The sequence below is a fragment of the Crocuta crocuta genome, unplaced genomic scaffold (genome assembly GCF_008692635.1).
Source record: "Crocuta crocuta isolate KB4526 unplaced genomic scaffold, BGI_CrCroc_1.0 scaffold15, whole genome shotgun sequence".
NCBI lineage: Eukaryota > Metazoa > Chordata > Mammalia > Carnivora > Hyaenidae > Crocuta > Crocuta crocuta.
Window position 1 is genome coordinate 4155113 of NW_027530508.1, and position 17314 is coordinate 4172426.

A 17314-nucleotide genomic window follows, 5' to 3' on the forward strand; every position below is an offset into this window, starting at 1 on the left:
GGTGTAAACACCGAGGTGCCCGCTTGGGCTGCGGCCGGGCCACGCCTCGCGCTCGGGTGGCGCGTCACCCGTTGCTGGGCAGAGAAACTGGTATTTGCATCTCCCAATCGCTGGCTGCCGGGGCGGGGCGGAGCTCGGGCTGCGGGGCTGGGCGGTCTCGCCGGGTTGGAGGGTGTCGGATGAGGTTGGTTTCTTTTCTTAGGCTGGAGACTGGAAGGAGGGTGGGGAAGCGCGGAGCGTGCTTCCCATCTGCCTCCGAAAGCTTGTCCCGCCCCACGTTGCCTTTGAAATTTCAGCTTATTCAGTGACACCTGCCGCCAGGTGGGACATCCGCCCCCTCCTCCTTCAGGAGCGTCTTTCTGGACAGTCCCAGAACAGAAAGGGAGTGGGGAGGGGGGCACTCAGGCTCGGGAAAGCTCTTCAAGAGGACAACCCTCGTTTCATAGATGTAGCCCCTGCCCAGGACCCAGCCACACACGGGCTCGACAAAAGCTTTTGAACCCATAGAACGAAGCTCTTTCACATTATCTTAAATCTCGTTTGAAGAGACCTAAGAAAGGAATATGACGCCCATTCTCCGGATTCAGAACAAGAAAGACGCGGACTAGGACTCGAATGAATCCTAGGCTCGCAGTCCCAGCCCTCTCTTCCCAGCTTAGCGCATCTCGCTGGAGCGAGTCGCTGGGTCATCTCGCCTGCCAGCCGAGGCTCCTGAGCAGGGCTGCCTAACTGATTTTTCACGGTCCTCGGGCGAGGTTCGAGGATGCGTGACTGTCCTATCCCCGAGCCCCAACCCACATAGCCACCCGCCGGGAGCGGACTAGGGCGCGACACCCCTCCTGGGTCTGGGGAAGCGGGCGCGGGCGCGGGGGCGGAGCCAAGCCGAGGGGCGTGTCCGCGACGCATGCTCCAGGCGCGTGGCGGGGAGGGGCTGCGCGCTCCCAGTTCACCACGTGTGAGCCGGCTCGGGAACCGCGGGGCCTGTGCTGCCCCCGGGGGAGGTCACCTTCACGGCGCCATGGGCCTGGGCGGTGGGAGGGGGCGCAGAGGCCTCGCCCCGCAGGAGCTGGGAGGGGTCGGGACCAGGGCCTCTAAAGTGTCTTTCTGCTGGGGCGTAGTGGGCACTGTCCGGGGTGGAGAGTGAGATCCTGGCGACAGACCTCACCCACCGCTGGGCGGGTTGGGGCACGGAGCCCAGTTGGAGGGTGTCGAGCGGGGAGGAAGGGCTGAGGTGCGGCTCCGCAGACGCGGGGGGCGGGGTGATGCTCTGGGTGCCCGGGAGGGAAATGGGAGCGTGGCCGGTGGGAGGGGGCGATTCTTAAAGGCGCAGGGCTCTCGGAAGGAGCAAGCCGTGCTCCCGACCGAATGGTCCTTCCTCAGACTTACTGGACGCTGAGATTTGGCGCTTCCCTGAGTTTGAACCTTCAGAACGGGAGCCTGGCTTCTTCAGGCCTCCATGAAGTCAGAATTCCTGTATTCGTATCCCAGTTCCTCCTCCTTGTCCTTGAAATGGTGTAAAAAAAAACATTTTCCCCTCGTATGGCTGTTTTACAAGTTAAATGGGGATACTGGCTGTGAACAAATCCGACATCTAGTAAATGCTCAATAATTACTGGTTATTTGGGACTCCGGGTACCAGCGACGTAGGGAGGCCAACGTAATTTTTAAAAATTGGCGAGGTGGGGATAGGTTTATTTCAAAAAAGGCATTGGGTCACCTGGGTGGCTCCGTCAGTTAAGGCTCAGGTCAGCACAGAGCCTGCCTTGGAGTCTCTCTGCCCACGTGCTCGTGCTCTCTCTCAAAATAAAGAAACATTAAAAATAAAGTGTGCAATGCAATGGCCTATTCACAGAGGTGTGGGACCATCACTGCAATCCGTTTTAGAATATTTTGATCAACCCTCAAAGAAATTCTTTGCTTGTTACAGAGAAATTCTGTGCTTGTTATCCATATCTCCTCCACCTCCATCTCAATGGATTTGCTGCACCATTTTACATTCCTTCCTACCAGCAGTGTGTGAGGGGCGCGATTTCTCCTCTCTCATTTTTGAAAATACAGGGGTTTTTTAAATGTTTTATTTATTTCTAGGAGAGAGAGAGACAGCGTGAGCAGGGGAGGGTCAGANTCTTTCACCAAATAATAGTGTAGAACTGCACATGGGGCTCTTGATCACTTAAAAATGGCTAGTGCAAATCGAAATGTGTGATAGTGTAAAATTTTCACTGGTTTTCAAAGACCGCATAAAAGATGTAAAATAGTGCCTTAATATTTTTCTGTTGTTTTTGTTGAGATTATAATACTTTGTATGTATTGGTTAAATAAAATATGTTAAAATTAATTTCACCTTTTTTTACCTTGTTATTTCTTTATGTATTTCTTTTTAATTATTTATTTATTTATTTATTTATTTATTTATTTATTTTTGAGAGAGAGTGCAAGTAGGGGNGTTTTTAAACATGTATTCTCTTGGGATGCCTGGGTGGCTCAGCCGGTTGAGCGTACAGCTTCGTCTCAGGTTATGATCTCACTGTTTGTGGGTTCCAGCCCCGCGTCCGGCTCTGGGCTAACAGCCCAGAGCCTGGAGCCTGTCTTCGGATTCAGTGTCTCCTTCTCTCTCTGACTCCCCTCTGCTCACGCTGTCTCTCTCTCTCTTAAAAAAAAAAAAAAAATTGTTAAAAAAATAAACATGTATTCTCTTGCTGTTAGCTTTGTCACAAAGGTATCATGCTGTTAAATATCCTGCTATTTATGGGGCGCCTGGGTGGCTTAGTCGGTTAAGCGTCTGACTTTCCGACTTTCGCTTAGGTCATGATCTCGCGGTTNTTATTTATTTATTTATTTATTTATTTTTGAGAGAGAGTGCAAGTAGGGGAGAGGGGCAAGGGAAGAGGGAGAGAGAGAGTCTTTAAGCAGTCTCCACACCCAGGTCAGGGGCTCAATATCACGACTGTGAAATCAAAATCAAAGACAATAGGTATCATGGGACATGATAAAAGGTTCAGTGAATGGTAGCTATAACATAAGCAACAACAAATATACTTTTGTATAAAAAAAGACACAAAAGGCAAAACTATAAAGATAGTAAAAAGATCTATGATTGCCAGGGCTTGAGCAGAGAGGGTTGAATAGGTGAAACACAGAAGACTTTTCAGGGTGATAAGACTTCCGTATGATACTGTAATGGAGAATACATGATGCATTTGTCAAAACCCATAGAAGAGTAAATCCTAATGTGTGAGAATATTAAAAAATAATTTTAAGCATCTGGAGGATCTCAAGATGGAATGAAGAGCTCTACAAGACATTTGAATTGTATTAGAAAATGGTAGGTCTCTCACTGTTGGAGTGGGAATTTACAGATAAGCCAGGAGAGAAGGCTATAATGACTCATGTGGTAATGGATTAGAATTGGAAATATAAATATGAGCTCATGTTTAATTTAATACAGATACAGCTGGTTACATGCAGAAATATTTATAGATGTGTGTATACTCACAGGTTAGTATGTACACAATACTTCTTTGTTCTGTTAGTTGAGAAGGCTTAAAAGAAATGACACCTCAGTAGCAATGAGCACCCTAGCATCCCAGTCTTGGGTTCTGATATCATTCTCCAATTGGAGGAATCTGGTCTTTTGAGAAACAGCTGACTTTAGGACTGGGGCAGGGAATATGAAAGATAAGCCTGGGGCATCATGTAGGTGCCAGAAGAAGACAGTGTCCCAAAACAACAACGGTATGAAGGAAAGACACACGAAGATGGGGGATATGTCAAAGGGACACAGGAGTCAACTAAAAGAGCCCCCAAAGGCCAAAGCTGGAACAATTTGAGCAACAAAATTAAGTAGTATTAGATTATAACCTAATGTAGGAAATAAATATCGATGAGTCCATACTGATATAAATAAATAACTGAATAAATAAATAGAAAAGACAAATCTTCAGTGCAGAAAAATTCCAAATAATTTATGTAGATACTTTATCTACTCTCTCTCTCTCTCTCTCNTTTCCACTGTGGGGAAATACTACAATTTTCCTATCTGTTGTCCTGTCCACTGACAGTTGGATTATTGCCAGGCTTTTGCTCATATAAAGAGTGTCACTGTTAACAATCCTAGATGTGTCCCTGGAGTTCCAGTGCAGGGTCTCCAGGGTATATCATGGAAAGTATGATGGCTACAGCTAAGGACGTGTGAATGCTGAGTTTTACAAGGTAACGTCAAACTTCCAAGTTGCACCAATTTACTTTTTCACTAGGAGCAGAGATTCTTTTCATCCACATCTTGTCCAAAGTTTGGTATTGTCAAACACCTTTCTGTTTGCTTGCGTTATGCTCTCTTGTCCTCATTTCTATTTGCTTGATGGCACTTTCCATGTTCTGGAATTATTTTATTTGTTCAGTTGGTTTTGGCCCACCTGATCTCCACTAAAATGTAAGATCCACGAGCGCAGAGATTTTTGTCTGTGTTGTGTAAGGCTCTATCCCTAGGAGGGTGCCTAGCACATAATGGGTACTTATTAAATATTTATTGAGTGCATCAAAGTCAGTGTTCTATCAAGAGTACACTCAAATTCCTATGGGAGCCCAGAGAAGAAAGTAAAATTTTGGAAAAGAAAACCCAAACTCTGGTCTGCCACTGAGATGCAGGAGTTATCAGTGCATACAGACTACTACCCTGAGTCCCGTCAAAGGGGCACCCCGGAGTCTAAATCTTGCAGACCACAGGTGTTCAAGGCTGGGCCCACCATCAGGCTGTTCAGTGTAGACTGCAGGAGGAAGACAATGAGGTCCTTTGAGCGATGCTGACCACCACTACCCAATGGTCCAGGCCCCCATCACCTCTCATCTGGGCACCTGCCCCGCCTCCTTTCTGGTCCCTGCACCCACCGGGTCTCCTTCCATTTCATCCTCCTTCCATTTCATTCAAGCCAGAGCAATGGTATGTTCTACTCACAGATCTGATTGTGCGTCTTGCCTCTTTAGAGCCCTTCAGTGGTTTCTTCGTTGCTCTCAAGATGAAAACCAGGCGTTCACTGGGCCCAGCAGGCTCGGTCTGACCCCTCCTCACCAGATCCACCTCCTCTCTTGCTTTCTTTGTCCTGAGCCAGTTGCCAGCCACACTGGCCTCGTGTTTGTGGAACAAGCTGGAATGCCTCCCCACATAAGGCGTTGAGAAGTGCATTCCCCCACCTTTCCGGCACTCCCACCTCTGTCTCCCACCTTGTAGCTCACCTGGCCCCATGGCGCTTCCTTCAGGGCACCAGTGGCCTATCCAGCTCATGTGACACTTGCGACAGATAACTTTTTAACACTTGTGTCCTCTCAATGGCAATATTTTCAATAACAGTTATAAAATACAATAAATAATATTAATGATAATGGCCAAAAAAGACGTGTAGATGGTGAAAATATTCTTTGAACTTTTTATATGTAATCATGTCAGCAAAAATCAACATTACAGGACAAAAAAGGGAAAAGAATATTGAATCAATAGTTTTCAATTGCATTAATATATTTCTTTGAAAAATAACATAAGGGACAAACCTACATAGTGGTCTATTGCAATGATAACTATGTTACATTACAGTTTAAAAACAAGGAAGGACTAAAAATAAGAATCAGGGGCGCCTGGGTGGCTCCGTCAGTTAAGCATCTGACTCTTGATCTCAGCTCAGGTGTTGATGTCAGGGTTGTAAGTTCAAGCCCTGTGTTGGGCTCCATGTTGGGCATGGAGCCTACTTTAAAAAAAAAAAAAAAGATTCCATTTTAAGATGAAACATATTATTCAAATTCAGTAAAACATAATTTTATCAGGGACACCTGGCTGGCTCAGTCGGTAGAGCATGCAAGTCTTAATCTCAGAGTTGTGAGTTGAAGCCCTGTGTTGGGTAGGGAGCCTACTCAAAAAACCCCACCAAAAAAACACATAATTTTACCAAACGAAAATTATAATGTAAGGTAATATAATTTTACTAAATAATAAAATTTGCAGTTCCCACACCACAGTTCACTCTTTGTTTCACTGTTTTGGCTTAAATACAAAAGCTTCAAGTGGTCACATAGGATGACAGCATTGAAGGAACCCAAGCTTCATAATCACCGTGCTATCATTGTTTATTTTGAATCTATTGTTTATTTTTTAAGTTTATTTTTTTATCTTTTTAACTTTTTTTTAATGTTTATTTATTTTTGAGAAAGACAGAGCATGAGCAGGGGAGGGGCAGAGAGAGAGGGAGATGCAGAACTCAAAGCAGGCTCCAGGCTCTGAGCTGTCAGCCCAGAGCCCACTGTGGCGCTGGAACCCACAAACTGTGGACTGTGAGATCACGACCTGAGCCAAAGTCCGAGGCTTAACCAACTGAGCCACCCAGGAGCCCCTGAATCTATTGTTTAGAGACATATGTTGTACCAAAGGGACTCCGGACAAGTGCTCAGGAACTGGCTGGAATAATTCTGTACTGTTAGGAGCTTATTTCCAAAACTAACATGTGTGGCTACATCTGACTTGGCCTGTGTCAGGGGCTGACTGAGCTGACAGTGCTCTGAATTAACTTCCTTGTAGACTATAATGTTTATTAGTGCACAAGTAATTAAAGTAGGCTGATTTGAAGCTTACAAATATATTAGTAAGACTCAAGTTAGACCAACAAATTGATCTTCCGGGAGGAGTATATTACCACTGACAAGGTTTAGAATGGTGGGAACATGGAGGAGATACTAAAAGGCAGGCTGACTTTCAATCAGTTTTATGATTGTTTTTAAATTCTCTGCGGACAACACGCCCTCTCGGTGCCTGCACAGCCCCACTTGGAACACTGCAGCAGAGGAGAAGTTCCATGAGATCGGAGGACCCCTCGAATTTCCACTCTCACCATCGTATCCCCAGCGCCTAGCAGATCTTGACACAACGGAGACTCAATTATCTGCTCAAAGAAGGGAGGAAGGAGCCAACCCCGACACCGTCATGCAACTCCACGCACCCCAACTGTATCTTGCTCCAAAACATCGTGTGCGAACTGGCATGATCATCAAGGACATTTCTAATGAAGAGAGAGAACAGTAAGAGCAAGGTAATTCGGCTTTTTTAAAAAATATATATTTTTATTTATTTCTAGGAGAGAGAGGGAAAGAGAGACAGCGTGAGCAGGGGAGGGTCAGAGAGAGAGGGAGTCACAGACTGAAACAGGCTCCAGGCTCCGANGAAGGTGCAGAGAGAGGGAGAGAGAGACAGAGGATCTGAAGCAGGCTATGCACTGACAGCAGAGAGCTCAATGAGGGGCTTGAACTCACAAATGGTGATATCACGACCTGAGTTGGAAGTTGGGCACTTAACCGACTGATCCACCCAGGTGCCGCTAGATACTCCAGCTTAAAGGAGTGGAACATAAATTCCCACCCTTAGGTGTGAGCTGAGCATAGTCACTTCATTCTAACAAGGATAGTATGAAAGAGGGTAAAAGTAGCTTTCCAGTGGAGAAACCTTGACAAACTCCTCTTCACCCAGGCGGTCAAGGTCAACACCAACAGTGATAAGTCATGTTGATGTCTGAGAAACTGCAGCAGCCCAGAGGAACCTAAGGGGTCGTGACATAAATGTAAAGTGGCATCCAGATGGGATCTTGGCATAGAAAAAAGTAATCGGGTAAAAACTAAGGAAAATGGAATAAACTATGAACTTTAGTTACTAATAATGTATCACTATTAACAGATCTATCATGTTAATATAAAATGTTAATAATAGAGGAGAGAGGGTGGTGGGGGTAAAGAATTTTGTATTATCTTCACAGTTTTTCTATAAATGTAAAACTGTTCTAAAACATAAAATAGCACAAGGCTTTAGAAACACATTTAATTTCTTTAGACTGTAGAGTGTCAACGCCAGTACACTGCCTACCTTGAAAATGGAATTTCTTCAATGGATTAAAATAATCATTTTATCCTACAGTTTTAGGATAATAATCATTTATCCTACAGTTTTAATACGTTTTGAATTCAGGAGTTAAATTGATCAATAAAAGTTGGCTACCAATTACTTAGGTCAATGTCTCATGAACTCAGCATCAAAAACGCGGCATCTTTAATTTGTGTGTATTTGTAATACAACCAAGGAAAGGTGACCGGTTCCTTGATCATTTTAAATTAGATGAAAATACCTGCAATAAAAGAAATCCACATAGAGCAGATATCAATCCCAGTGCTTGCATTTTCATTGCCTAAAATGGTTTAGTACAGAATGACCTGCATTGTGGAAACGGAACAATTTTGTTCTCCTTAAGTAAAATACCAGCCAAAGAGCATTCAGTCTGCAACTGACAAGAGGCGTTACTACTAGTTTCTTCTAATTTAGAGAATCCCCTTCTTTCTTTCTTTTTTTAAATCGAGAGTCTTGTTGCTACATTGAAGCTAAAGGGAGAGCGGGGTCGAAGCCCATTGGTGGTGTCCCTGGGCCGAGGGCAGGACTCTCAGCCAAAGGGCCTGCCCATTGGTGGGCTGCCCGGCAGCTGCGGGGCGGGGGCGCCCGGGATGGAGCTCGGACCCCATTGGCTGCGTCGCTGGAGGATGGTGTAATGGACCGCCAAGGCCCGTGCAGCCGGTTTCTACGGCAACGGAGGCTTGAAAGAGCCACTCAGATTTCGGCGTTCACCCCCAACTCCCCCTTCCGGAGGGGGCAGGGCGGCCTGGATTTGAGGGCCGGAGAGGGAGGTATGGGGGCTGGGAGTTAAGGGGACAGAGCTTTCCTCCGACCAAAGCTACCTTGCAAAGCAACGTTTGAACTGGGTTCGAGGAACCTGGCCTGCGTGTTCACTGGGAGAAAAAAAAAATCTGCCAAACAGAAAACCATAAAGAAGAAAGCGAAAAATGACATATAATACCGCCCCTCCCTGATTTTTTCCATTGGTGATATCGTGCATGTGAGCGAGCACAAAGCCTGGCACAGAGTAGGAACTCAATACTTTAATGGGAGGGAGGGAGGAAGAAAGGAAGGGAGGAAGGAAGAGAAAGGGGAGACGGAGGGAGGAGGATCCATGATGCGGGCAACGTGGCGTGAGACGAAGTGCCCGCCCTCTTGGGCTGAAATTCCATAGTCAGACCCCGAGAACTGAGGGGGGACGACGGCCTTAGGCATGAGGGCTTGAAGGAGAGAGGGGTCGCCGGTGCGCTGGCGGAGGGAGCGCGCGGCACACAGGCTCATGACTCTGGGTATTTGGAAGACCTGACTCTGCAGTAAGAATCCCTGGGTCCACATTCCCGCGGGGCTCTGTCACTTGCCAGCTGCCAGCGGTTCAACTCTCCAGATCCCAGTGTCTTTGTGTTTGGGGAGTAATAATACTTCATTGAGTTGGCGTCGGCACCGAGTGAAGATAATGCATGTCAAGTTCTTAAAACAATGCCTGAAACACAATAAATGTGCCATCACTGGTAGCTGTTTTCATAATTAAAGAGGGGTGGGATCTGAGTGGAGAGAGCGTGGCGGTTATCATTGTTGGGTAAGGAGGGAGGAGCAGTGTGGAAATCCTACAAAAGAGACCCGTTTGAATGTCATATAGAAAAGCACAGGAGAGGGCAAATAAGAAAGAAAAAAACAAACCCACAATAACCCAAAAAACAAGGATGGTAGCTCCTGTTAGCTGGTTCTGCCAGATCCTCTGCATGAATTGTTTCATTTCATTTTCTCACCAGCTCTGATGAGACAGTTACCATGAAACCCAGTTTTCTGGTAAGGAAACAGGCCCAGAGAGGTTATGTGGCTTGTCTGAGCTAAGAAATGCCACAACCAAACAAGGACAATTGAGGGACCCAGGACAAGAGGACAATTGGAGGTCTGTATGTCTCTAGTTAGAAGTTATGCATCAAGCTAATGTGCTGAACAAAATATGTTTTATTCTCCTTCTTGATGAATATACTTACAGAAAAACCTGGAAGACCAGGTTCCAATTAGAATTCCAGGACCGAGGGCACCTGGGTGGCTCAGTCGGTTAAGCGTCAGACTCTCGGGTTTCTGCTGAGGTCGTGATCTCAGGGTTTCGTGAGTTCGAGCCCCGAATTGGGCTCTGCCCTGGTGGCACGGAGCCTGCTTGAGATTCTCTCTCTCCCTCTTTCTGCCCCTCCCCTGCTCATGCTGTCTCTGTCTCTCTCAAAATAAATAAGTAAATAAAAACGAGGGTGCCTGGGTGGCTCAGTCAAGTGTGGGACTTCAGCTCAGATCAGGATCTCATGAGTTCAAGTCTGACGTGAGGCTCTGTGCTGACAACTCAGAGCCTGAAGCCTGCTTAGGATTCTGTGTTGCAGTCTCTCTCTGCTCCTCCCCCACTCACACTCTCTCTCCTCCAAAAATAAACAATTTTTAAACATTAAAGGAAAAAACTTAAAAAAAAAAAAAAGAATTCCAGGAACTTTGGAATTCTGTGCCAGAATGTGTTGGCCCAAGGAGAGCAACTGGATCCTGCGTCCTGCCCTTGTGCGGTGACCTCCCCTCCCACCCATCCCATCCCAGCAAGGGACCCAGCATGCGTGAGGGCAGCCCAGCCCCCACATCCAAGCTGCCTCCCGCAGACAGCTACTTTGAGAACTCAGCCTCAGGTCTATAAAGTGTGCATGAGGTAGTGTAGTTTGGCCTCAGCTGAGCCGGACCCAGGGATGGGACCCCCCCCCACAAGGATGATACCCATGAAGGCTCTGTAAATGAGCTCAGGGATATTTTGGAAGGGAATTCTGGGGTCGCAGGAAATGTTCTAGAAAGGGAGGGTACAGACTCTGGTGGGCAGTTCCTCTTGGGCCCACGAACCCTCACCCCTACCTCCTGGGGAGGAGCAACCTTGCTTGTGATAAGGGAGCGTTGAAGCCAGGCCCTTGGAATCCAGGAACCGGGTGCCCTCCCTGGGCCTCACTGTGTCAGGGGACAGACAGGCTGTCTCAGTGACATGCCCTCAGAGAAATAGGGGAGGAGGGGCCAGAGCTCCAGGCTGATGGAAACTTTTATCAAAGGTGAAGACTGAAGGAGTGAATTAGCCTTTTAAAGATGAAAGAATAAGCCCAGGGGTCCCTGGGTGGCTCAGATTGTGATCTCACCATTTGATTTCTGAGTTCGAGCCCTACCTCGGGCTCTGTGCTGACAGTACAGAGCCTGCTTGGGATTCTCTCTCTCTCTCTCTCTCTCTCTCTCTCTCTCTCTCTCTCTCTCTCTCTCTCTCTCTCTCTCTCTCTCTCTCTCTCTCTCTCTCTCTCTCTCTCCCCCTCCCCCATTTGCTCTCTCTCTCAAAAATAAATAAACATTAAAACATAAATAAGTGTACTCTTAGTCCCCTTTACTTATTTCACCCATTTTCCCCACCCACCTGCATACTTCTAAAAAATAAAAAGATGAAAGAATAAGCCCTTTTTTCAGAAAAGCGTCGGTGCAGGTGTGCTAAGGGATACTTCGAGTATCGTTAAAGGACACGTAGACACAATGTCTTGATCTGTAACCTCAGCCAAATAATTTCTAGATCATCCATGCAATAAATATTTATTGAGCTTTTCCTGTGTGCCAGACACAGTGTTAAATGCCGGGCTACAACCAAGAGCAAAAAAAGTCATGGTTCCCGCCCTCTGGGAGCTCAGCACTGAGAGGCAGATGCAGATATTAATCAAACCGTGGCATAAACAAACATCTCATTGTACTTGCGGGAGCTGCTGGAAGGAGGGGAGTGTTGGAGGGTCTGGTCTAGAAGGTTCGGGAAGGCTGCAGTTAGAAAGTGGCGTTAGAGCCCAGCTCTGGGAAAGGTAAGGGTTAACCATGGGTCGGGTCTGGGAGGATGAATTCCTGGAATGACTAGCAGGAGCCTAGCCAGGGTGGGGGGTGGGGGGTGAGGCCCAGAAGAGGCAGGACTCTAGCAGGGCCTGGTGGGCCCCAGGGAGAGGACACAAAGCCTTTGAAGGTCTTTAAACCAAACCCAGGAGTAAGGTGATCAGATTTCATTCTGGGGACCGTCGTCCTGGATTGAAGGAGACCGTGCTAGGGAGCAAAGAGACGAGTCCGTTGGCTGCTTTAGAGGCTTAAACTTTCCCAGCAAAATGTCTTACTTTTAAAGATAAAGGAAGTGGACTCCAGGCTTTTTAGCGTCTACAGGAATTTCTTTGAAGTCTTGTGTTGTATTTTGCCTTTATTTTTGTTACTTTCTTTCTCTTTTCCTTTTGCCACAGATAACATGTGAAATACTTAAAACAAAGCCTCCAGGGATGTACTGCAGAAAATTAGTTTTCCTTTTGTCTCACACCCCAAATATCCTTTCTTCTCAGAAAGCACAATAATGACCAATTTCATTAATATCCTTCCAGAGTTAATTCAGTCGATAATTTTAAAATAGGTGTATCAAATCATGACCACTGCGGACTTAAATCTTACAATTTTATGGTCAGTTATAAGTCAGTAAAGCTGAAAAAATATTAGAAAATATAAAACGGTAACATACCGTATCTTGCTTTGTTTGCTTTAAAATATGGGTCAGAGGGGCGCCTGGGTGGCTCAGTCGGTGAAGGATCCGACTTCAGCGTGGGTCACCATCTCCCAGTTCGTGGATTTGAGCCCCCACGTCGGGCTCTGTGCTGACAGCTCGGAGCCTGGAGCCTGCTTCGGAGTCTGTGCCTCCCTCTCTCTCTGCCCCTCCCCTGCTTGCATTCTGTCTCTCTCTCTCAGAAATAAATAACCATTAAAAGATTAAAACAAAAATTTTTAAATGTTTATTTACTTTTGAGAGACAGAGGGAGACAGAGCATGAGCAAGGGAGGGGCAGAGAGAGAGGGAGTCACAGAATCTGAAGCAGGCCCCAGGCTCCGAGTAAGCATTCAGCATAGAGCCCAATGCGGGGCTCAAACCCGCGAACTGTGGGATCATGACCTGAGCTGAAGTCGGACTCTTAACCCGGACTGAGCCGCCCAGGCGCCGCTCCCTTCTCCTTTTCTGGCTGTCCTTTATTAGTGTGTCATGATTTCCTTTTCCATCAGGTGAAACTCACATGTCAGGGCTGCTGAAGAAGGTATGAGCCAAGTTGCTATAATCTTCCTCCCGTATGCTTTTTCTCATGACCCATTAGGAGACTGTAAAATCAATTTAATGGGGCATGTAAGCATTTATAAAAGAATGAAGAAATAGGATGGAAAATGTCAGGGCACACTATCCACAGGGTTAATATTAGTTCTTTATATATGTATAAACTTATTTCTTTATAGGTAAGTGCATATACATATATGTCTTGTGGCCACAATATGAAATGCATATCTTATTATGGGATGTTGTTAAAGAGTTTGAAGGCCATTGCTATAGGACTCCTGTTTATGTCTCTAGCCCAGAACTCTCCTTAGAATTTAAGACCTTGTATATTGAACCACCGATTCCACACCTTCTCTTACACATTCTCTATGTTCCATATCGGACTCAAGATCTTCATCTCAAACGTGAATTTTCTCCTCTGTTCCACATCTCAGGGAATGGACCCACCATCTATCCACCTGCAGAAGCTGAAAACCTGGGAGTGGTCTTTGGTCCTTACACCCATCTCTAAGTCTTGATGATTTAAACTCCTAAATATCTGTTTACCCTGCCTACTTTTCTTTAAAAATTTTTTAATGTTTATTTATTTTTGAGAGAGAGAGAGAGACAGAGGATGAGTGGGGGAGGGGCAGAGAGAGAGGGAGACACAGAATGTGAAGCAGGCTCCAGGCTCTGAGCTGTCAGCACAGAGCCTGATGCGGGGCTTGAACTCTGAAACAGTGAGATCATGACCTGAGGTGAGTCGGATGCTTAACTGACTGAGCCACCCAGGCGCCCCTCCCTGCCTATTTTTCTCATTCTGTCTTCTTCATCCAGGTCCAAGGTACCCATATCACTCACCTGGGGAAACTGGCCCTTTTTCTACCTGGGCTCCCCACTGACTCATTCTCTACAAAGTATCCTGAATGATCTTTTATTTAAATTTATTTTTCCTTTATTCTAGAGAAAGAACTAGCAAAAGCACGAGTGGAGGAGGGGCACACAGACAGAGAGAGAGAAAGAGAGAATCTCAAGCAAGCTCCGGACTCAGCACAGAGCCTGACCAGGGGCTCTATCGCACGACCTTGGGACCACGACCTGAGCCAAAATCATGAGTTGGACACCCAACCAAGCCACCCAGGCACCCCATTTTTTAAAAATACAACCATGGGAGCCTGTGTGGTTCAGTTGGTTAAGCATCCAGCTTCGGTTCAGGTCATGATCTCACAGTTCATGGGTTCTGCCTCGGGCTCTGTGCTGATAGCTCAGAGCCTGGAGCCTGCTTCGGATTCCGTGTCTCTCTCTCTCTCTCTGCCTTTCTCCCTCTCGCGCTTTGTCTCTCTCAAAAATAAATAATGAACATTAAAAAATTAAAAAAAAAATACAACCCTGATCATGTCACTTCCTTGCTTAAAGATCTTCCAGGGTCCCTCATCATATTTTTACACTCAAATTCTAAGCATGGCTGACCAGACCCCAGGATCGTTGGCCTTATTTTGTATCATCTCCCTCCTTTCTCCGCACTGGCCACACTGGCTGTTCTGGATAGGTTAGCTGGCAGACAATATTTATTCCCACTGGGTTTTTTTTGTTTTTATTAAGTAAACTCTATCCCCAATGTAGGGCTTGAACTCATGACCCCAAGATCAAGAATCCTATGCTCTACCGACTGAGCCAGCCAAGTGCCCTGATTGCCGCTGTTGATGTGCCTTCCTGTGCTAAGCACACTGGGAAGCTAAAACATTTTCTGACTCCCTTGCACATAGAGCTCCGGCAATTAGATACGTTTGCATGAGGTTTGCAGGTGGAAGTAAAATTGTTTTGGCTGTTCCTGCTCATAAGTAAGGTTGTAGAGACACAAGTATCATGTCTCTGGCTTCAAAAACTCATTTCACCGTCCTGGCAGTAGAATTGGCAGTGATTTTCTGGTCCCAGCAGCCTGTCCTTGGCTGGTAGCTTCACAGTAGTATGTCCTCAGACTCCACCTTTCCAGGGATGGCTTCCTGGCTTTCTCTGAGAGGCAGCAGCTCCTCTGGTAGGTCAGTTCGGTAGCGTGTAGGAGCCACTGCTGATACCCAGCCTGGGTCCCATTAGTTTCTTCAATGCCTCGAGTGCTTTCTGTTTCTTTTTCTTCTTTTTTAATATTTACTTTTGAGAGAGGAGGGGAAGGGGCAGAGAGAGAGGGAGACAGAGGATCCGAAGCAGGCTCCATCCTAACAGCGGGAGCAGATGCAGTTCATGCAGGGGCTTGAACTCACAAACCGTGAGATCGTGACCTGAGCCAAAGTTGGAGGCTTAACAGACTGATTAACAGACTGAGGGCAACCCCCCCCAGACACCCCAAAGTGGTCTTCTAAACCTGGACTGATACTCTGCGTTTCCTTTGGTTTCCGTCATGCCTCCTCTCGCCATAGGGTTGTTATACTTCTCTCTCTTGCCTAAGCTGCTCTTGACACCAGTTAACCACCCCCCCCATCTCTCAATTACCTCCTTATGTATCCTTTTGATCTCAATTCAAATGTGATTTTGGGGAGTTATCCCTGACCCTGACCCTGACTCCTAAGACCAGATCAGTCTCTGTATGTTTCTTGCAATGCTTTTTATCACACTTTGTAATTGTCTTTGTGTGCTTCTAGAATTTGAGCCCCAGGGAACAGGACTATGCTGCTGTATTCCATTTCCTAGAAAGAGTTGGTGGTTAACAGGCATGCTAAATAAGGGAATGGACTGGAGGTGGCCATCACTTCTCGGCCTTTGGGCTAAGATCAAGTGTGGAATAGAGGCGGCCCTACCTGGGGGGTGGGGGAGGGGTCAGGACAAAATAAAGCCTCTGAGGTAACCCTGACAAGCCCTGGGTCACCTCCTCTTGGCCTTTTCCAGCCCCATCTTTCTAGGACTCTGGAGCTGGCCTGAACATCCCAGGTGCTCTGGCCTCCATGCCTTCACACAGGCTTTTTCTGTTGCTTGGGTAGGTCTTTCCTCCACCCGGCTTATCCATCCTGCAGATGTCAGTCAGGACATCATCATCTCTTCTGGGAGACTGTACTTCAGACAATTTTATACTCTTTGTATCTTTTTCAGAATATTAAAAAAAATATTATTAAAAAAAAAAACAAGCCCTGTTTTCATCACTTATCTATATCTCCTTCTGCAAGTAACCCACTCATTCCCGGGTGTGTGCGAACTACCCTGCAGAAGGGCTTGGCTCTAATGGCCCTCAGTATCTGTTGAAGGCTGAATGGAAGAATGTCAGCTCCTCAGCCAGCCTCAGTCTGGGGGTCTCGGCCCACTCCCTAGGAGCCCATGAACAGTGAGGGATTGTAATTTGGGGAGAGCTAGATCAGGAGAGGAAGCTGGGGGAGGTTTGTTCCACTCCAGCCCAGGACTCCGACCGCCAGGCAGGCCCTGGAGCGGATCCTGTGGGGGATGGGCAGGGAAATAGTTTCTTCCTCTGCTCTCTCCAGGAGAGTTGGAGGGGGGAGAAGGCAGAGAGGGAAGATTCCTTCCAAGGAGGCTCCCTGGCACAGTGCCTGCTTGTAGGGAGGGCGGATATGATGAATGCAGGCTTTCTCTCCGCCTCCAACCCAGTGAAGGAGGGAAACCCAAGGCAGAGAAGGGAAGGCTGAGGGGGGAGGGGCAGGACAGGAGGGAGGGATTGAGGAGGGAAGGGTCTGTTTGCTTTGGGAGACAGGAAGGAGGGGCTGAGCTGTCTTGGCAAGGCGGGGCTCTTAAGAGCCACCCAGGCCTCAACTACACCGATCAGCTCTGGAAATATCCTCAACTCACTCAGACAATCAGTACCCTGAGAACTTTCATTCTTAGCACTGAATCATTTCAACCTCTCTGAGCTGCAAATCCCTCAGTCAGTTGTGTCTGGGGTCTTCAGGGTGGGCTTGGAAGAGTGAGTCAGCTCCCTGGGAAGTTTCCCAGACTCTTACTCCCTTAATGCCTGGAAGAGATGGCATTTTTTTAAAAGCCTATGAACACATTGCATCCAATTTGTGGCACTTCCCCGTTGTAACCGGAGGGCAGAATCCCTCTCTCTCATTTTAATACCATTCAGAAGTATGGTCTCAAACCTGGCTGCCAATCAGAATTGTTGGGGGGGGGGTGCTTATTAAAAATATTTTCACTCACACCAGTGATTTTGATTCCCTGGAGCAAAGTTAGGACTTAGAACTTGAGTTGTGCTGAGTGTGACGTGTACATAGGGTTTAGGAAACAACTGCAGAGGGTCTGGCAAACGCAGTAGGTGCTGCAGGAAGTGCTACGCGTTGCCCACAGGGCGCGGTGGAAATGTTATGT

At 46.9% G+C, this 17314-nt stretch overlaps 1 protein-coding gene across 1 annotated transcript in view; it reads right to left on the reverse strand.

Annotated features, from left to right (window-relative positions):
* The window catches only part of SOX12 (SRY-box transcription factor 12), a 1563-nt gene extending 657 nt beyond the window's left edge, over positions 1-906 (reverse strand). The window contains exons 1-2 of the mRNA XM_077767058.1: positions 795-906; positions 76-282 (exon numbers count right to left, since the gene is read on the reverse strand). Coding sequence (XP_077623184.1) covers positions 76-282; positions 795-906 — 319 coding nt within the window. The remainder of the gene's footprint in view (positions 1-75; positions 283-794) is intronic.
* Positions 907-17314: the final 16408 nt, after the last annotated feature.